The 21,252-nt window shown below is 44.5% G+C and overlaps 2 protein-coding genes across 13 annotated transcripts; both read left to right on the forward strand.

Moving 5' to 3' along the window:
• Positions 1 to 1,157: 1,157 nt before the first annotated feature.
• Positions 1,158 to 20,383, forward strand: tpd52l2b (tpd52 like 2b). Of its 11 annotated transcripts, XM_042097259.1 has the most exons (10): positions 1,158 to 1,370; positions 3,388 to 3,536; positions 3,949 to 4,097; positions 4,717 to 4,776; positions 7,273 to 7,320; positions 9,605 to 9,706; positions 17,108 to 17,134; positions 17,588 to 17,632; positions 18,275 to 18,323; positions 18,607 to 20,383. In XM_042097259.1, the coding sequence occupies exons 1-10, from the start codon at positions 1,352 to 1,354 to the stop codon at positions 18,691 to 18,693; spliced, it is 735 nt and encodes a 244-aa protein (XP_041953193.1). In that variant the 5' UTR covers positions 1,158 to 1,351; the 3' UTR covers positions 18,694 to 20,383. The 11 variants fall into 11 exon arrangements, with proteins under 11 accessions (XP_041953193.1, XP_041953195.1, XP_041953194.1 ...); XM_042097261.1 differs by lacking the exon at positions 17,588 to 17,632 and having other exon boundaries at positions 1,159 to 1,370; XM_042097260.1 differs by lacking the exon at positions 17,108 to 17,134 and having other exon boundaries at positions 1,159 to 1,370.
• LOC121713015 lies at positions 13,699 to 17,101 on the forward strand. 2 transcript variants are annotated; one of them, XM_042097252.1, is made up of 2 exons: positions 13,699 to 16,071; positions 16,123 to 17,101. In XM_042097252.1, the coding sequence occupies exons 1-2, from the start codon at positions 14,858 to 14,860 to the stop codon at positions 16,205 to 16,207; spliced, it is 1,299 nt and encodes a 432-aa protein (XP_041953186.1). In that variant the 5' UTR covers positions 13,699 to 14,857; the 3' UTR covers positions 16,208 to 17,101. The 2 variants fall into 2 exon arrangements, with proteins under 2 accessions (XP_041953186.1, XP_041953187.1); XM_042097253.1 differs by having other exon boundaries at positions 13,699 to 16,061; positions 16,113 to 17,101.
• Positions 20,384 to 21,252: the final 869 nt, after the last annotated feature.

Consider the following 21,252-nt stretch of genomic DNA (forward strand, 5'->3'; position numbering starts at 1 on the left):
GGGTCATGATCGCAAATGTAAAGTTATTAAAACTGGTGGTAACAGCAAGTGGAGATAACGTTAGGTCATAACATTAGGCTACTGTAATTAACATTATGGTAAATGAACACCCATAAGTATTTCTAGACCAAAATATTGCAAAGCGATTTGGTTACTTTATTTGTCTTGCTTTTATCAGTTGTAACATAGTCAAAACGTTAAGAATGTCATAACAGAACATGAAATAATAACTTAGCTGCCACACTTAGAAGCTAGCTATTCTAGCTAACGTTTATCGTAGCTCATAGTGCTAGGGCTAATGTAACTCGTCAGTTTGTACGTTGCCCAGCGAATAAACTTACTTCTTAGGCCTACATGTCTTAAGTTAAAGAATTGAAAGAAATAGGAAATAAAAAAACTTGAACGGTATTATCTGTTTACATTCAGATCTGGCCAAAGACTTTGCCTAAGTGCTATCTGCCATCCTGTTCAGTCTATGGTTGCTATAGCAACCGCTGCTGTGCTTCATACACTGAGGAGATAAGCATGCAATTGTGGTTGAAATACTCCCGAAACACAAAGAAAACAAACCAAAATATATCTATGCAAGAACATGGGATGTTGTTGTATTCCAAACAATAAGCCAACAGTCGTGGAAGGGCATTATTACGGTTAAATCTCACTATAATCTCCTAGCTGTGCGATATGTCCCATTACAACACATTGATTTGATTCGTGTTCTTGCCGTCCACTAGGCTATTTTGCTGTGGCGCGAACAAAACGTGACGTCACTTGCAAGGGGTGAATAGGAGCATATACAATCGCTTAGTACAGCCGTAGCTGGTTTTAAGTCTACCACATGCAGTTAAGTTTTTATGGCTTATACCGCAATTGTCAATGGAGAAATTGCATTGAATTTTTACATCCGGCATCGGCTGTGGGCGGGACTGTGCAGCTCTTTTTTTTTTTATTTTTTATTAATGCAATAACAGTACATACAAAAATTGAGACTAGAGACAGTAAAACACAGACATAAAGGAAAACATCAACAAAAATAAATAAACAAATAAAAATAAATAAAATAATATTATAAGAGAAAATAAAGGGACTGTGCAGCTCTATTATGGCTGAGTTTAAAGAGTAGACGTCATCCAGTTGCGCCGGAAAGGGTGGAAACGAAAGGTTCATCAAGCTGAGTTGAGTTGGCTGTCTCGTCCGTGTGCCTGGCCGTGACTGTCTCAGCGAATTGTTGTTGTGGGCAAGTCGAGGAGACGGGAGAAGAAGAGGGAGTTAAGTGTCGGTCATACGAATATTACATTTTTTTGTTTATTACCAGAAACTAATTTCGACGTCTTTTCATTTATTCGACGCCATGGACACAGCCAATCAAGGTAAATGAACCACGCGACAGCTGTCATGTCTGATACATTGTTATCAGTTATTCAGTGTATGCGGGGATGGCCGTGCACTAACGTTCCTTGGTGCATACCACGGCTGCAAAATGGGCCCTGCCTTCTAGTTTCTTCAAGAACCCCAGGAGGACAAGGAAAAGTCAACGGAGATTAAATTAGTTTGGATTCGAAACAAAATAATGCATGTAAATCCTTATGGTGAATGGGAAACGTATACATATGTTTTTATTGTCCTAAGGAGCAATCGGTTGGAAGCTAACAGGCTAGCTTACATTAGCAAGACATTTTTAAAATGCAAATGTAATATTTAAACGGTAATTCAGGTGTCTCAGATGAACCAACCATTTGCTAACATAACAGCTAACAGAAGAATAGTGTAAAGTCTCTCACGTAAACGAATAAAGACCTAACTTATTGCTAGTAGAATTGGCAGAACATAAACCTGTCACAATTAACGTTATGAGAAATGTGATCCCTCAGCTAGACAGCCCACGGACTTTAAGACCTCTAAAACCGTCCCAGTATAACTTACTAGAATCTATAATCACTTGGAGCTGTGATTCTTTACCAAAGGCATAGCTCATCATGTTTATAAATATGCCAAAACATGTTTTTAACTCATCTTGAAAAGGATGTTACCTCGCATGGTTGCGCAATACCATTCGTTACCAACAAGCTAAAATAATTATCACTTTCTTTTAGAAAGGCCTTCCTTGGCAGTGTATTAGCAAGGATTCCTCCATAGTGATCAGATGTGTTAGTTGGTTTATTTAACAGTCACTTACCTAGCGAGTTCGGTAAACTATTGCACTTTGACGCGCCTAATGTTGCTCTTGTGAAGAATGTATTTGATCAACTGGTTTTTGTTTTTTTCCCATTGTTATCCACATCAGTAGCTGTTGCACTATGCTTTACTGCTTTGCTACTGCTTTACTACTGTTTTACTACTGTTTTACTAATGTCCACAGCCTAATGTTTTTACTACTGTTTTTACTACTGTTTTTCATGCTATATTAGCACACATGATCAGTGGCTTCTGCTACAATACTGAATGGCTGTAACCCTATTACCTCAACCTGTTCTTGCACTGACATAGTTTTTTTTAATAGTTTTTTTATATTACCTTGTCTACATTATACTTTACTCTCCGATTTGTCCATATTATTTATGCTGGTCTCTAGACCTTATTATTGCACTGTTGCACTGTTGGACTAATGTTGGACTACTTTTTGCACCTTCACCATGACACTCACTCTCTTGAGCACCTCACCATGCACACAGAACTACAGGCCCTGTCACTACGAGCGTCTCATGCTTGATCACCCTCAAGCACACTGGATTTTTTTACATTTATTTATATAGTATATTTAGTATTTCGTTTTGTTAGTTTTTCTTATCTCCTACTGTCTCTATTGTACAGTGGAGTTTGGTTATATGTTTATACTCATACTTATATTTACCATTTCTGCTGTAAGTGCATGTTGTGTGTGATGTCTGTATGCTACTGAGACCCCCCTGAATTTCCCCTCGGGGATCAATAAAGTATCTATCTATCCATCTATCTATCTATCTATGTTACACTAACTCCTCTCAGTTAGCCTACAATAGCTCAGTGTTGCATTGAGCTCAGCAGCCAGACCATGGCTGTGCCATAAGTGAACTAGATACCCTCTAAATGCTTTAAGCACTTTTATTTATTTTTATTCCCTTTGTAATTAAATGCCAGTCAGTGTTTATAATAATAATAATAATAATAATAATAATAATAATAATAATAATAATAATAATAATAATAAAAACAGTCAAATTGTTCTGCACAGTCAATACTTTTTGTCTTCTTTTTCAGTTTCATTGTCCCTCTATTGTTTTTCAAGCATAACAGAAATGAACAAGCACATTTCTTGCATATATGTGCAATATGTTTGGATGTAGGCTACTGTAATGCAGGTCAGAAGCCCTCCCTTATGGTCTCTGTTTTCATGGTCAATGGTTACAGACATCAATCTGAACTCCCCTAACAAAGGCCTGGGCACAAACAACCTCTCGGATGTCCCTGTTGAAGGAGCAGTAGGAAACGCTGAAAGACCGCTGCCTCCCAGCCTGACGGAGGAAGAGGCGGAGGAATTGCGCACGGAGCTCACCAAGGTAGGTAATGCCATAACTACGGATCCACCAAGGTTTGCTCAGCCCCACTATAAACAGAAGTTGAGGAAATTATGCAACTAAGACATTGTAAAATTGGACTTATTTTTTGAAGAAAGCTCAGTCACTATGATGGTCGCCATGCCTCACAATGAACTGCTAATATTCCGATTCACTCTGATCTCATCAATTGACAATTTTGCTTGTCTGTAAGGATGGGTTAAACTGGCATAGATTAATGACAAGGATACAACATGCATATCAAACACATGTCCATTTATGGCCATTTAACTGCAATAATCCATTTTAGTATTAATGTTATGAAAAATATTGATGTTCAGTTCTGCTTCCATTTTAGTCAGCTCAGGTTCTGGTTTCAATGTATCAGTGTGCATTCCATTCTCTGTTCTGCTAGGTGGAAGAGGAGATTAACACTCTGCGGCAGGTTCTCTCGGCCAAAGAGAAGCACGCCACCGAGCTAAAGCGGAAGCTGGGCCTCAGTCCCCTCACCGAGTTCAAACAGAACCTCACCAAAGGCTGGCAGGACGTCCAGACCTCAAATGCGTGAGTAAAAGCTTATAGAAGGGTCAAGCCACTTCACTTTAGAGGAAGTGATGTGTTCCCGTAGTTATGTTGCTCAGCAAATGTTAGGCTGACCGTACAGAATGACTGGTGTCATGACCACTCAGGGTCGTTACGTCATTGTTAGGCTTCAATTCACTCTGCTTAGCTGCTGCTTGCCAGCCCCTTTTATGGCTGTTATTTGTGCGTGCTGCCTTATGACACAGGAAAATGCTTGTATTTCCTATCCAAACAAGCCTCCCTGCTACGGTCCATGTGTCTCATTTGTGTCCATCCCTTATAGAAATCTGTCATTTTATTGTGCCACGGCATGTCCGAGGTTATTTATTTGAAGCCATTAGGGGTTATGGGGGTTGTGTGTGGCCATTATTTCACCTGCTGAATGAGGGCAGATCCACTTGTAAGGAGCAGAGCTCAAAAGTCTCCATGTCAGCGCTAGTCATGTGAGTTTGGCCACTTGGCTCTCGCCACCGCAGTAAATCCGTCAGACCTCCCCACAAACTAGTGTAAAACCACCTCCTGTCTGCACGGCCTGCTTCCCCTGTGGTGTAGCGCAGCGCAGCGTGTGAACTTGCCTTTTCCCCCTTTTCCCCCCTTCTAGCTATGTGAGAACGGCAGGACGACTGAGCGAGTGGAATGAGAAAGTTATTGGTTCTGATCTGTGAGTCTGACTGCATGAGGAGTTCGCTGTGCCCTTTTTGCCTTGTGTGTCTCCCTACCTGTTCATCGCCAGGCCCCAGCAGACTTCTTTCAGACCCTCAAACTCTCATAAAATACCTGCTTAATACTTTGTTATGAATATATTGCCGTCAAACAACTATGTACACATTCAAACAGCACTAATGCACATGCATTACTCCAGCAGATATACATGTCTTTCAGGGCAGTGCCCTACACACACACACATTTGGCTATACATGAATGCATGTATGACTGCAGAGTTTATGGATATCTGTACAGGGATCTCTAGTCACATGCATAGTAGTGTGATGTTGTTATGTGTTGTATGCCTTGAATTAATGTCTGCTGTCTAGCCTGCCGTGTGGTGTTGGTACTAATCCTCTGTCTGCTGGACAGGAGCGTTTGTCTTGGTGTGATGTGGTGTTCTGAAACATCTTTGTGCAGTGGTTGAGGGAAACACTCATCATTTTTTGCCTCACACTCTCTCTCTGATGGGCAGTGTCTGTTCTCGGCTCTGGGTAGGGAAAATGCACATTACACAGATAGTTTCTTGTGGTGGCTGTGGTAGGAGGTTATGAAACATGCCCCAGTTCTGCAGAACAAAAGCTTGGTGTTCTTATGCTCTTAGACTTTGTTTGTTTGTTTGTTTTCTCTCTCTCTCTCTCTCTCTCTCTCTCTCTCTCTCTCTCTCTCTCTCTCTCTCTCTCTCTCTCTCTCTCTCTCTCTCTCTCTCTCTCTCCCTCTCTTCTTTCCTTCTTTCAGTCTCTGTCTACAGTATATCTTCCTGTCTTCTGTCTCTTGCCATCTCACTGGTTCCTTTCATACAGTCAGTTTGGTGACTATTTAAAATTTTTTCAATGCTGTTGTTCCTCAGAATCTAAACTTCCCAGTTTCAGTCCGCACATTAGAGTGGTTGCTGAGTCATTCGTATCGCCGCACCTCTTTGTCTTAATCTAACAGAAAACAACCAGGCATAATGCTCAGACTGAGCTTCTCATTCTAGGCCCTGACTAATGGCAGGAGAGCTGATTAAATCGTTATTTCCAACCACAAACAACAGAGTTCTATTAACAGATATTAGCAGATTCTCTTCCTGTTGCACCTCAGCTACTGGAATTTACCGGGTGGCTGACTAGACTCAAAACTGGCTGGAAAGGGTTTTTAATCGTGACCCTATGAGAGATCTTACACCTGCTTCTCAGCACACATACACTCACTCTCTCACTCTCTCTATCTCTATCGCTCTCTCTCATACACACACACACACACGCGCACACACACACACACACACACACTCTCTCTCTCAATGAGTCTCTCTCTCCCATTTCTCTGTCTTTTTTTTTTCTCTCTCTCTCTCTCTCTCCTTGCCATGGCAGCCAGCCCTCTGACACCGCCTGGCCCCTGGCTGGCTGGAGTCCGCCCATGGAATGAGCATGTAGGATGTACAGTAGAATGCTGGTGCTGTGCTCTTGTGTGTGTGTGTGAGTGTGTGTGTGTGTGGAGTCACATGATTGCTCCCAAGAAAGGTTCGGATTGTACAGTGGGGTGGCACTGGAGCTGGTCTGGACATAATGAGTATGTGCCAAGCACACACGAACAACGAGCCTCAAGTCAGTATCTCAAAGCACATATGAAGGCATCACAGTAACTCCATGTGATTTTTTTCAAAAGCCAGCTAAGCCCTTTAGTGGCTTTTTGTGTAGCCTTTTAGGAAATAGTCGCAGCAACAGAGTGTTGAACCTGAAGGTCACCCAGAGGTGAATCCAGGTTTTTGTCATATTATTTCCCCTCCTCCCCACCTCATCCTGTGGTTCACCTAATAACCTGTATTAAGTCAAGCCTCCGCACAGTGCACAGGCTAGAGCTGACTGTTCCGTCCCAGTCATCAGAAAGGCTCCTCTGCCCTCTGAAGGAGGCTGCTGCTGACCACGCATATGCTGCTGGTGGTGTGGCTGTTTCATAATCCTTTTGATTTACTGGATTCCTAAACATGTGTCTGCTAAATGCACACTATCTTTTTGAGATATGGACGTTACATCACTACCCAGCCAGCAGCATATACTGTATGTGCTTATGTAGGCTACATGCACACAGCATATACATGCTCCATTAACAAAGTGCCTCTGCAAAGTCTGTGCTCTTTCTTCTTTGGTGGAAATCCCAGTTATGGCTAAACTTGAATTAAGATGCATCCACCAGCACTGTCTTTCTGTTTGTTTGTTTGTTTTTAAGTATATACGCAGGCCTGTTCGTCCAATGTGTGTGTGTGTGTGTGTGTGTGTGTGTGTGTGTGTGTGTGTGTGTGTGTGTGTGTGTGTGTGTGCGTGTGTGTGCGTGTGTGTGCGCGCGCGCGCGTGTGTGCTTTAAAAAAAAAACATTATTGTTTTATTATTGTTGATGCATGTGTGTAATTCACTAATGGTGTTGCCCCCCATGTCAGAGCAAATGTTTGAATTCTCACCCTGTCTGCTTGTAGATATCTTTCAGCGACATCAACTCTGGATGACATTGCCCAATCAGAAGCGTGAGTTGTTACATTCCTCCATGTATTTTGTTTATGTTTATTTGGCCCAAGTCTGTTGATTCTAGTTTTCTCATCCTTGAGTAACATGTAGCCTAGTTGTAATTAGGGATGTAACGATTACTGATATAATGGTAAACTGCGAAAAAATGTTGATGATAATAATTACCGTTTTCATTTCAAATATCATGATTATCACTGTTGATTACCGCGGTGCGGAAACCGTGTTTTTAATCCTTCCCAGCTTCATCCGAGCCTGCTTTTGACATACAGTAGGCCTGGTACAATGGAACAAAACAGGTACCCTACTGATTCTGTTGTCTAATTGATGGTTTTAACTACAATTCGGATTAGGCTACACCTGATTTTAAAAGGCGGAACTTTTTCACCGCAAAATGTGCACTGTATCATGTACTGTAGCCACTCTGCGTCTTTTTATGTTCGCGTCCACATTAAATCCATTCCTCTCACGTTATCAGGAGAATACAGTAGCCTAATGTTTTATTTTGAACGCTTACTTTGGTCTCACTCATTGCATCCAAATAACAGAAATAGCAAACTCCAAGTTATGGTAGGGTAAGTTAAGCTATAAGCACATAGCCAATTAAACATGAAGAAAAAAGTGAACGGGACACTTTTTGAAACTATTTCAGCTTGTGTAGGTCTATCAGTGCTTTCTGAACATATTGAACACACTTTTAGAAATACCGTGATAATACCGAAAACCGTGATCATTTTGGTCACTATAACCGTGAGGTTAAATTTTCAGACCGTTACATCCCTAGTTGTAATGATCCAGTATCTGTGCAAGGTTATTTCAGCGTGACATTAGGTTTTGACATTATGCTGATGTCTCTAGATGCTTATCTCTCTAACCTGATTGGTGTTGTTGCCATTGTGTGGAGTTACAGGGGCTTGTGGCAGTTTTTTATGTATGATGTGTGTGATTGTGCTTGGATGCTCTTGTATCTTATGTGCCGTTAAACAAGTGTAAATGTTCTGGGTGAGTTGGCTGAGGAGTCTGTGGTGTTTGAAAGGTCCAGGTGCTTGGTTGGTGGTGATCTTCTTATTCTGGTGGTGGTCCTACTGCTCAGCACTGTTTCCTAGGGCGCTTTGCTTTGGGTTAGGAGTGTGGAGCTAAACAGCTTTGCTTTGGGTTAGGAGTGTGGAGCTAAACAGTTTTGGCCTATATGATGACATTCACCTTTACCTAGCCTGACTGGAATTAGTCCAATCCAGTGAATACGTTTTTCCAGATGTGTGTCAGCAGACAAACCAACATGTTTTTGTGTGTGTGTGTGTGTGTGTGTGTGTGTGTGGTATGTATATGTGTGTTCTTTTCAATTTCAGTACTGCTGTCATTCCAACTATAGCACTGCATCGGTTGGCCAAGTTCACATTCCTTGAGGGCTTAATCTGAAGTTTTTAGCTGAGCTGCTTGCTGAGGGTGGGGTTGTGTGTGTGTGTGTGTGTTATTTTGGAAATCTAGTCAGACTACTGAGTGCTCTCACCACTCCCATCATTTGATCTCTGTGTCCGTGTGCTCAGTTGATCACTCAGTTTACTGTTTGGCCCATCACACCCCAGTTAATAGTTGGATTTGTCTCCAGCTACTGGTCTGTAACAGTTGCTGTCCATTCCTTTTATTTACAGATGAGTATCTCTTGGAGAACTGGTGGAGTTTTCCCTGACAGTGTGCTACTGGCCCATGCTGGGCTTGGCTCTAGCAGATAAACATGTCCACCACACCTAGGTGTACTCAAAGAGCCTACATCCTATTCTGTTAAGTGGAAAGTCCTGTGGAGCAAATGAAACGGGCACATGTGACTCCATTCTTTTAGAAATGGGTCATTCCCTCTCTCTCTCTCTCTCTCTTCATTGCTGGGTAGCCACCACACACACACACACACACACACACACACACACACACACACACACACTATGGTGTGGCTCTTTCATGTGTTTTAAGCTTTTTCGGAGTGATGCCCATGGAAATGAACAGATGACTGCCTCTGAATTCGTATCCAAGGACCTTGTGTTAACTTTTTTTTATTTCCTTCACTTTCTCTTTGTTTCTCTCTCTCTCTCTTTCTCTTTGTTTAAGTGAGCCATTGTGTATGTGGCATGATCTACTGCTGATAAATCTCCTCTCTCTCTCTCCTCTCTCTCTCTCTCTCTCTCTCTCTCTCTCTCTCTCTCTCTCTCTCTCTCTCTCTCTCTCTCTCTCTCTCTCTCTCTCTCTCTCTCTCTCTCTCTCTCTCTCTCTCTTACCTGTCTCTCTCCACAGATATAAAAAGACTCAGGAAACCCTGTCTCAGGCAGGTCAGAAGACCTCTCTTGCCTTCTCCACCATGGGCACCGCCATCAGCAGGAAACTGGGTGACATGAGGTATCAAAAAACTGCAGGAAGAGACTGGACTTCCTGTCTAACCTAGACAAACACCTTTCCTGTCCAAACACTCTTTGTGCCATACACCAACCAGCAAAGCTTCTTATGTATACATTTAGTTATCAGGAACTGTAGACGGAGGGACTCGGAGGGACTGCTATGACCTTGGAATGACGAGTGTTTTGTTCTACCCATTGAACTTGTTCCTCTCTATGCCACTAACTTACAAAATGACTGTGTAAAGAAATATCGCATACTTTTTAGCTATATTTATTGCCTGAACGACCCTTAGTGTAGTGTAGTGTGTTGTGTTCAGCCATGCTCAGCAGGCTGTCACGTAAGGATATATATATTTTTAATTATATGATGGGCTTTGTTGGTTGGAAAGCACTGGCTTCTAGACTCTTCTAGAATGTTTGCTCATCAGCTCCTAATAGCTCATCTGCCCTCCTTTCCCCTCCCTCTCCCGCTTCCTCCTGCATGCCCAGTCTCATACTAGCACGTCCTCCTCTCCCTCCATGTTAACTGTCCATTTATCCATATGATGAGAATTACATCCACACACAGGGCTCTTTTTACAAAGGCACATTAGGTTCATGTTATGGGCTGAGGTGTGATTTAATTCAGTGATGTTGACACTGGGTCTCCTCCCCCAAAACAAAAATAGCAACCCACATAGACTATTTGACCTGGAGATGAGAATCCCTTTGAATACAATTGCGTGCTCCATTCCATATTAAAAAATAGTTGAAGAGGCCCAGAAATGTATTAAATAAATGATATATGTGGTCCAGTCACACTGTGCAATTCATGCAGTTAATAATTTAATAATAAATTCCATTCTGTTCCTAGACATGATGGAATAACATACTGACAACATTGTTTATTTACATCAGAGCATTTGAAAACCACCACCATTTAAACATAAGAATCACATATATTGCCTTGTTTCATGGTAGTCTTTTGAGTATTTTGAAAATAATGGAATTGTTTTAATGTATTTGTACATGTTGGTTCTATTTAATTTTTTTTGACCGCCAGAGGCGGTGCTTTCAGCACCTGGATGTCCATCACATACGCATGTAGGTCGAATGTTTGTACCAACAAAGTCACCTGTGACGGGTGACGTATGACGCGACGTCATGCACTTAAGGTGCTTTCACCCCGGAAGTGACCTCCTTGTCATCTTCTCGTATGGACGCATAGACAATAAAAGAAATGGACGAACAGACTCCGTCGTTTTCAATGGGAGGGCACTGAGTCAAATAGAACGATTTTTCAGTTGGTCCCCCCAGTACTGCGCAGACTCACACTTACATGTAACTTCGTGACGTTAGCCATAGAACTGAATCTTGTAACTCATATGATAGATAGGCTACACAGAAATTCTTCTCACACTTCCTTCGCCTTCAAAGTCATCAAAGTTAAACATTTATTTATGTATTATTATTAACATCATCCTCACCAAGTCGTGTTAATGTTGAAGCTACCATACATGATCATCTTCAAAAACAGTCATGCTAAAACAAAACAAAGTTATAGCCTTGAAGCTAATCTTCTTTCCACTTTTCCGACCTACGGTCAATCCATCGAAAACCTCTGAAATGATTACTGCTGTTTTTTTTTAAAATTAGGTTTACTTTTTTATTATTATTAGGTTGCCTCTGTTTAATGCTTTACCTTAACATACGGTCGTGTATGCTAGGTTTTGCTTATGAGTTACCGTCATAGACAGTAAGGTGGACTGAGCTTCTTATCCAAACAATACGGTTATCTCCCTACGGCGCGAAAGAGAGATTACGTCAAAGCTAGCTTCCCTCCAACCGAACAAGCTAACCATTCTTCTTACGGGTAACCAATGTTACGGACGAGGTAGTGGAGTCTGTTTTGCCTTTGTAGTGTTTATGTGGATTACACAGAAGCTACAATATCAGCACAGGATATATGTTATATGAAGTTATGGTATTTCAAAAAAATCCTAGAATGAATGGGCTTCTATGGGAGTTACCAGAGAGGTGGTCCCTCCAGCCTACGTCGATTCTTCTACTTCTGGGAATTCGCCTGCCCCCTTGTATGAACGTAGGTGTTTCGAGTCAATCGCTAGGAGTCTTGTAACCCTTACGGGTTGGAGCTGCGTTTTGGTGTAGACCACCTTAGACAAGGGCTGACGGAGAGGGCTTGTGTAGACTGTTGTTGTTTGAGTTTAGCTGCCCGCGCCGCCAGACTGGCCGAACTAGAGGGAGCTGCAGGATCTCCATTGGCCTGTGCACAGGCGGATCCTGGCCTGTCCCCTAGATTACAGAGACGCAGACAAGCAAGCGTGCTAGACCTACAGACGGTGAGTGCTCCCAAGCGCACTAAGTCAGACCCTTTGGCCCAGAAAGTGGATTTTTTGGTGTCGGAATTCGCTCAGATAAAGGCACTACTAGAGGTTTTCCAGCGTCCTGATGTACAGCCAGCTAGCGGTTCCGCTACAAGTGCTTCAACACACGACCCACCGCCCCCTGTACTGTCCCCAGCAGTAAGTGTCTCTGAGGATGATGTGCTTTCCATCAGAGCCTCGGAGAGTCTAAGGACGGTGGATGAGTGGGCTGAGGACGTGGCAGAGCTGGTATCTTACGGCTCTGACTCCAACTCCCTAGAGGATTGTGGTTCTCTGGGTAGCACGGGTGCTGGTCCGGCTCTAGGGCTAAGGCCAGCAATACAGTTAGCACTAGCACGTCTAGGGGTGGATGCACCACCCGCGGAGGCAGATGCGCAGAGTGCTTTTTTCAGGCAGACCCCGACTGCAACTACATTGTGTGTCCCGCCTTCAGCCCCCTTTATGGAAGAGCTACAGCGATGTTGGGCAGACCCAAGGCGTTTTTCACATCTCCCTAGTGATTGTAGGGCACTAGCTAATATGCAGGGCGCATCCAGCTGTGGCCTCGAAGAGATGCCTAGTATAGAACCTGCATTGGCGGGCTTGATCCTCTCGCCTGATGAGGCGTTGAGACCAGACGTGCGCTGCCCATGGCCACAATGTCGCCTGACGGACGACCTGCTCGGGAAGAGTTATGATGCAGCGGCACGGATGGCACGTATAGTAAATTCTATGTCCCATCTTGTTTTAGCCCTCTCTCAGATCCTCCAGTCTCCTGGGGTCGACCCATCAGCGCAAACCCTCATTGAAGCCTCGCTGCGGGCATTATATGTCAAGGGAGCTCGGGCAGGTGATGTCTTCCCTCACACTCCCGCGGCGTCAGGTATGGCTCGCCCAGTCTTCACTGTCTGAGCCCAGCAGGAAGGTCCTCCGTTCTCTGCCGGTTGTGCCGGGACAGCTGCTTGGACCTGCGGCGCAGCAGGCCCTGGAACGCTTTTTGCAGGCGACACAGGTCAGGCAACAATTTGCCAGTTTACACCACACACCTGTTCACGGGCAGAGACCCTACTCGGGGACTGACAGGGCCCAAGTGATATCACGGCCTGTGTCTCAGTCAAGGCCACCTCCACCAGGGGGATTTCGCAGGCCCGTCACTAGACACACCACTCGTCCGGCACAGCAGGATACAACGTATGGCCGCCGCCCCTCCAGGAGCCGGAGGGGCCGAGCGGGTAAGCAGTGACAGCTTCGTCCCGGCCGTCAGTCGCTTCACCAGCCAACAGCTGTTGAGCTGGGAAGCACTAACATCAGACCCCTGGGTGCTGGACACCCTATCAGAGGGCAACAGCATTCCGTTCAAACGCCGACCGCCAAGGTTCACAGGAGTCAATATGACAATGGTAAGGGACGAGGCCAAGGCACTGGCCCTGCGTCAGGAGGTCAGGGCCCTTCTAGACAAAGGAGCAATAGAGCCCATAGAGCCATGTTCACTGAACAGTGGCTTCTACTCCACGTATTTCATAATCCCAAAAAAAGGGGGTGGACTTCGCCCCATATTGGATCTCAGGTCATTAAACAAATACCTCAAGACCTTAAAATGTCATATGTTGTGCACAGCAGACGTCCTCCAGACCATCGGGAAAGAAGTCTGGTTCACGAAAATCGATCTTAAGGATGCCTATTTTCACATACCAATTGCACCACATCACCAGCAGTTCCTGCGCTTTGCGTTTGAGGGAAGGGCCGACCAGTTCAGGGTCCTCCCCTTTGGAATATCACTGGCCCCTCGGATTTTCACAAGATTCGTGGCAGCAGCACTGGCACCACTACAGAAAACAGGTATGCTCATCCTCTCGTACCTGGACGATTGGTTGGTAGTGTCTCAGACGGAGTCAGATTTACTCAGGGACCTAGCTCGGTTGATATCTCACTCAGGCAGGTTAGGACTCAAGATAAATCTCGAGAAGAGTACGTTGACACCCAGTCAGCGTATAGTGTTAATTGGTATCCAGTTGGATTCTCGCAGGAGACAGGCAACCCCATCTCCCCAGCGGGTGAACGACATCCTCAGTCGGGTAGGACAGTTCAGGAGAGGCCAAGTGCGAACCTTCAGTTCCTTCCAGGTACTACTGGGCACACTCACGGCAGCTGCTGCCGTGGTCCCCCTAGGCCTCCTCTCGTTGAGACCACTCCAGATGTGGATCAACAGACTGGGGTTGGATCCAAGAGCCGACAGGCACAAGCTGGTGAGTCACTGCCAGGTGTATTCAGTGCATGCGACCGTGGAAGAGCCGGGCATACTTGACTCAGGGGGTTCCCCTTGGTGCCATACCCTCCCGCAGGGAGGTCGTAACGACTGACGCTTCTTTGACAGGTTGGGGTGCTGTTTGGCAGTGCAGGGCTGTTCGCGGCTCGTGAGACCCCCAACAGCAGCGCCGACACATAAATGTGTTGGAGCTTCAGGCGGTTCTCCTTGCCCTCAGGCACTTCTTTCCTGTGCTGTCGGGGAGTTATGTGCTTGTGAGGACCGACAACACAGCAGTGGTTTACCTCATAAACCATCAGGGGAGTACGAGGTCTCAGTCATCCCTGAGACTAGTTCGCCAGTTGCTGTCCTGGGCAAACCCCCGCTTGCTGAGCCGGAACACAGCAGCAGACTTCTTGTCCCGACAGAGCCCTCATCCTGGGGAGTGGAGGCTGCACCCGGAGGTGGTGCAGGCCATCTGGCAGCGGTACGGCAGAGCAGAGGTGGATCTTTTCGCCTCCCAAGGCTCTACACACTGCCCCCTATGGTTTTCCCTGGAAGAGGCAACGAGCCCCTTAGGCTGGGATGCGCTGGCACACAAGTGGCCCCAGCAGCTTTTGTACGCATTTCCCCCACTTCCACTGATTCGTGCCATTCTCCACAGGATCTCCCAGGAGGGCCACACGGTGATAGCCCCCAGATGGCCCGGGAGGCTGTGGTTCCCAGTGTTGCACGGGCTGTTGGTCGGACGCCCTTGGTGCCTCCCCATTCATGCGGACCTCCTCTCACAACTGGGGGGACGGATCTGGCACCCAAATCCAGCGCGCCTACAGTTATGGGTATAGCCACTGAGGGGCCTGAGCCTCTGCTAGGTGCTTGCGACCCAGCAGTTGTTTATACCATCAACAACTCGCGGGCGGCTTCCACTAATGCGCTCTACGCGAACAGGTGGAAGCTCTTCGTGGAATGGTGCCGGGCCCGCGGGGAGGAGCCAACCAGTTGTCCAGTACCGACAATTCTCGGATTCTTGCAGTCTCGTTTCGACGGGGGCCTGGCTGCAGCCACCATCCGGGTTTATGCCGCGGCAATATCTGCCAGCCACAACAAGGTGGATGGCGTCACCGTGGGCTCCCACACACTGGTGACGCGTTTCCTGAGGGGGACACAGCGACTCAGGCGGCCACAGCGGAGCCAGACACCTTCCTGGGACCTACCATTGGTGTTGGAGGCGCTGTGCCGGCACCCATTTGAACCTCTTGAGAGCACAGAGGATAAATGGGTATCGTTGAAGACTGCCTTTCTGTGCGCCATGGCATCAGCAAAGAGGGTGGGGGAGTTACACGCTCTATCAATCAGCCGTGAGTGCCTCCAATGGGCCCCGGGAGAAACGGGGGTCACATTGTGGCCTAACCCATCTTTTTTACCGAAGACTTTCTCCTCTTCGTTTGTAAATCAACCCCTCCATTTAGCCGCGTTTGATCCTCCAACTGGGGAGGATGGACAGCAGGGAAACACAGCCTTGCTGTACCCAGTCCGGGCTCTAAGGGCATATATTCAGTCAACCACTGGATTCCGGCGGTCGGAATCACTTTTTGTCTGTCACTTTTTGTCAGGGCCAAGACTGGGCCAGGCATTGTCAAAACAACGACTGTCCAGGTGGATTGTTGAGGTTATCTACAAGGCCTATGACAGCGGGGGCCTACCAATCCCAGCCTCCATCCGCGGCCACTCAACCCAGAGTGTGGCGACATCATGGGCGGCCCTAAGGGAGGTGCCACTGTCCGACATTTGTGCGGCGGCATCATGGGCATCATCTTGCACATTCACAAGATTCTACAGAGTTAACGTGGCTGCAAGTAACCCGCTAGTCACCGCTACTCTCTTAAGCCATTAGGTGGTCAAAAAGGTAAGTTCTCCTCCTCGTGACCTTGTTGGTATGTGTCATCCAGGTGCTGAAAGCCCCGCCTCTGGCGGTCAGAAGAAATGAAATAGAACGATGGTTACGTATGTAACCGCGGTTCTATGAATTTCGGATGACCGCCAGAGCTTGGCAGTCACTCGGAGGGGGGAAGAGAAGATTGCCAAGAGGTCACTTCCGGGGTGAAAGCACCTTAAGTGCATGACGTGTCATACGTCACCCCGGTCACAGGTGACTGTTGGTACAAACACTCGACCTACATGCGTATGTGATGGACATCCAGGTGCTGAAAGCACAGTCATCCGAAATTCATAGAACCGCGGTTACATACGTAACCATCGTTTTATATACTCAAAGTGATTGTACCATGGGTTGTCACGTGATTCGTCTCAGCTAAATAGTTTGGGACAATAATGCAAAATAATCCCAAAGAACAAGCTGTTTTCAGCCACAAGTTCAAGGGTTTGAAGAAAGCTTAGTGGAGTAAAAAACAGTGTGTTTGTCAACAAAAAAAATGTCTGCTAAATTTGTCTCCAAATCTCCAGACACAATATCAATGATACTTGTCTGTGTTGGTTCAGAACATGGCTGTCTATCTGATCTTAATATTGACATGACACTGACACTTATTCTTCTCCTGTATGGCTAATAATTCATCTTCATTAAGCTACCCTTAATGACATCAGCCATGCATCAACTCATTGCACAACCTCCTGCTACTTAAAGAACAGCATTGAGATTGAGATCCTTACCAAACTCAACCATCCACTCCTGTAATATTGCTTACCTCCCCAATATGTCTTTCTCACGCATAACCTGATTGCTTTTGTTTGTATCTTTTGTTTTTGTTAATTGCTGCCCTCCTTTGGCCAACAGAGCTCTACCTTTCTCTCATTCCTTTGGGTAAGACTGATTGATTGGTCCCACTCCACAATTTACCATAAGCAGAGTAATGATAATTAGATTTTCACAATGGAAATTTGAAGGCTCTCAGCCTCCTCCTCCTCTACATCAACTGAGGTTAAGCTCTGTCTGTTTTTATTAGAATGTCCTTTAGTACTACAGTACCTGCCTTGACCAGCTGCTCTTGCACGTCTTTAATATTTTTGCATAATCTGAGCAATGAACATGATTTTTTTTTATCTTTGTGATGATGAAAAATTAATAAATTAAGAAGCCTCTTCTAACTGCTAAATATATCTGGTGGGTGGAAGGCAACCTGATTAGTGTCCTGTAGCCCCATTAACTCTAATGGGTTCTCTTACTGCTTTAAATGTCCTGTCTGTCTTTTCCTCACATGTTCCTGCTTGCTTTATAACTCACACACTTCTTGTCTTTCTTTTAATGCACTCAAAGTGGCAACTACTCCATTCGCCACTCCATAAGTATGCCAGCCATGAGGTAATGTACACTGGGGACGCAACAGGAGCCCATTTCCCTTCTCTCAATCAGAGCTCGTGCTTTTGTTAGAAATGATTCTATCGTGATGTGAGAATGACTTGCCTCTCTTGTGATTTGGTTCTGTATGATTTATGATTTAGATGGGCATAATCTATTCTTTCTTTTCAGATAATTCATGAACCGATTTTTGGCATTAAACAGTTAAACATGAGATGTAAACATAGATAAACCTTTGTAAAGCAAATTAGCAGTCATTTAGTTAGTTGACCTATAAATAAAAAAACAAAAAATTGGTTATCTACTAAACCTGTTCTAATAAGCACCCATAAATGGTTTGCCGCTCAACATGAGTTGTGTAGCTATACATACAAGAACTGGCTGCTAGTTAGCCCCATAGTAGAGGACCAGACCTATATTCTGCTATAAGGCAGTCCCTTTGTGCACAGAGAGAGAAACCTATACAATGACTTGTTGGTGTGAGTACTAGATGAGTGGATACTGACAGGTTTTATCTTTAGCTGAGCCATTGCAGTATTGTGTAGTAGTGTGCCCATTTCAGTGAATTGATTTTTGCCTAAGCTCCTGTTTTCCTCTGTATTTCTGTCTAAGCATACTAGAACCATCTGTATTTATTTCTTGCAGGAACTCACCCACCTTCAAATCCTTTGAGGACAAAGTTGGAAACCTCAAGGTAAGACCCAGAAATGGACTCCACTGTCCAACGGGCTGAATGCATAAAGTAGTGTTTATTTACAATTTGTTGTACAGTTAAAAGATACACCACAAGATGTGATGTTGTAACAATATGCGTTATTAACACCAAGGCATACACTATCGCCTTTTCAAAAATGTTTACCAGCCACCTAGTGGAGTGTCATACAATTACATTAATGTTTGTTTTGTTTTTTCTAACTTTGCCACTGACATCCTGTTTTCCTGTTTTCATGCCCACTCCACCTCTCTGTCCCTCCCAGACCAAAGTGGTTGGCGGTCAGTCCAATGGCGAGGAGGCCCAGTCCCCGCAGGAGACCAACCCTGTACAGGACAAAGCCCCCTTCTAGAGCCACCTTCCCGCGCACGCCTCACTCCACCCAACCCCGCCCCCCAGCGCCACGACTGTACAGTCGCATCATCTCTCGCTCCAGTGATGCCAGTCAGCCACCTGTGACCTCCAGCTCCTGGCTCCTCCATCCTCCTCTAACAGCCATGACCTTGCCCTCCTGACCCTACAAAAAGCATGTGCTCATCTTGCCATCAGAACATCACCGCAAGCACCCTCACTCACCTGAAGGCTACATGACAGGGAATCAACAGATGTAAAAATCAAAATTAACACCAAAAAAGAGCAAAGAAAACAGACAATAAAAGATGTTAAACCATTTTGTATTATAAACTATTTTACACTGCTTTGCATAATGTTTTTACATAACTTTTATCTATATACAAAGATATATATATATGAACAGCTATATTTAAAGTGTACTGCCAAGCAGCATTCATCTAGGTGAGGGAAATCTGCCAAAACGTAAATGGGGGAAAAAAGCAAATTTAAAAGAGGATTGGAAGAGAAGACAAAATGAACTAATATTTTAAAATGTAAACAAAAAGGAGGAGAAATTATCACAGCATTCTGAACTGCTGACCATTCTACTCCAGTCTTTTGTTTTTCTTAAACTGCGTACAACATGAAGCAATGCTTTGCAGCACATCTGGTGAATGTGGAATCTCTCAGCCTTACACTTTCTCACTAGTGTTTGCTTGATCTGCCTGATTTCTGGCGTATGCCTGTTATTATGTTTTATGCTTTATTGTTATGTTTATTATGTTTGTTTTATTTTTGTTTCTTCTCCATTTCCTGTCAGCTGAGTTGAAAATAATGTATTGGGAGGGTAACTGTGAGTTTTGTGTTGATTATTTGCCTGTTTTTGTGCCATACCCCACATGGTAGTGTTCAGCCGATGCACGCAGGTCTGTCACTGTTCTGGTGATGAGACATCGGAAACCACTCATGCACATCTACACCAGTAACACACCGGTCACTTGTGAAACCTCACTAGTGAAGGCTCACTTCCATGTACACTAACCTGGCTCTTACAACATTGAACCCAAACAATCGTAATATTTTTAAGTGTGCGATTGATTGATTGATTGATTGATTAACTAGAGACTGGACTCTACGGCCATCTTGAGCATTGCATGCACGGTCACTTTTTTTTACTTCATCAAGATGAAGTAGATTGTATAATTGGCCTGCAAAAGTCTTTCTTTCTCTTTTGTGTTTTAATCAACTCTTTTGCCTTCATGACACTCACCGTGTCCTTTTCTGTGTGGCCATACGCTGAAGGGTAGTTTACAGCCACCTAGATTTTTGGGGAGATTGGTCTGCAAGGGATTTGTTTTCAGTTGCCATAATTTAAAACAAAATATGAAGAAAGCTGCCATTATTAGATAACACAACCTATGTCTATCACGAAATTCACATGTGCTATTGGAAGTGTAGAACACTGCATACTAGTTTGTACAGAATGAGGGCTATTGTGTTTTTGAGGATATGGAGCCAGTGTGTATTCTGAAAATGTCATGGGCAAGTTAGATTAGGCTAAACACACCATAGAGCTTTAATTTAGGTATATGACCTTTAGATGTACAGAGGAAATGTTATTGTTTTGTTTGGAGCCAACTATGATGGATCAGTTTTCAGTTTATGTTTTTACTCTGTTTGGAATATCAATAAAGCATTCCTTAAAAGAATAGGTTGTATAGTGTTATGAGTTATAATTTAACCTTTTGTTGATATGATTTTTTTTGCAGGTTGAAATTAACGCACCTAGAAAAGCATACTTCTTGCTTGCATCCCACATATGGGTCACACCAACAAGTTTACACCTTTGACCACTTGGTGGCGTATTTTGATTAAACGCATCTGCTCTAAACTATGGCGAACGATGATTGTAGTGTAAAACTGGGGTTTTTAGTAGTTTTCCGTATTTCAGTCAATGTCAAGGAGAGGACGTTGATCAATCATTTTGGTGACAGCCACTGGTCCGTAGGCATAGGCTACTTGACATATTGTCTGGGAATGTTAAGACGTCGCTGTGAGCCACGGGAACAGAGGGCGAGGCAAAACACATCCTTCCCTGACCGGGAATCGAACCCGGGCCGCGGCGGTGAGAGCGCCGAATCCTAACCACTAGACCACCAGGGATGCTGTTGAGAAAGGAAAGCTATCAACGTTTTAAGCTATGAAGATTTGCATAATATTCTTCTTTTTTACATTTTATTCTGTATAACATATCCAGCGAAAAAATGTCTTAATCTGTAGACTTTAGTCGCTTCATATAGGCCTACTATGGCATGATTATGATTAGTTAAAACCTGGCAACCCAGCCTATTAAGCACATTTTCCAAACAAGCAAAATTACGGTCTGAGCCAGATTTTTCCGGATCAAGCGTTCGTTGATGTAACTTCCCAAATGCTGGATAGATGGTATTCTCCCAGAGAATGCATTTTCCTCGCTTTATATTAGCCTATACTGTTACCAAGGACGTTGCTACTAATAGTATGATAAAAATCCATCCAAAACACAACTAGATGCCACTCATTTTGGTGGGTTTCCAAA

Source organism: Alosa sapidissima, chromosome 7, assembly GCF_018492685.1.
Source record: "Alosa sapidissima isolate fAloSap1 chromosome 7, fAloSap1.pri, whole genome shotgun sequence".
Lineage (NCBI taxonomy): Eukaryota > Metazoa > Chordata > Actinopteri > Clupeiformes > Clupeidae > Alosa > Alosa sapidissima.

Excerpts from the sequence above, each read along its gene's own strand:
- tpd52l2b (XM_042097259.1), top strand. Across the intron at positions 3,537-3,948 it reads TGCGCACGGAGCTCACCAAG|GTGGAAGAGGAGATTAACAC; the intron begins GTAGGTAATGCC and ends CTGTTCTGCTAG. Across the intron at positions 4,777-7,272 it reads AAAGTTATTGGTTCTGATCT|ATATCTTTCAGCGACATCAA; the intron begins GTGAGTCTGACT and ends GTCTGCTTGTAG.
- LOC121713015 (XM_042097252.1), top strand. The coding sequence starts at position 14,858 with ATGGTTTTCCCTGGAAGAGGCAACGAGCCCCTTAGGCTGGGATGCGCT. Across the intron at positions 16,072-16,122 it reads AGTGTGGCGACATCATGGGC|ATCATCTTGCACATTCACAA; the intron begins GGCCCTAAGGGA and ends GGCATCATGGGC.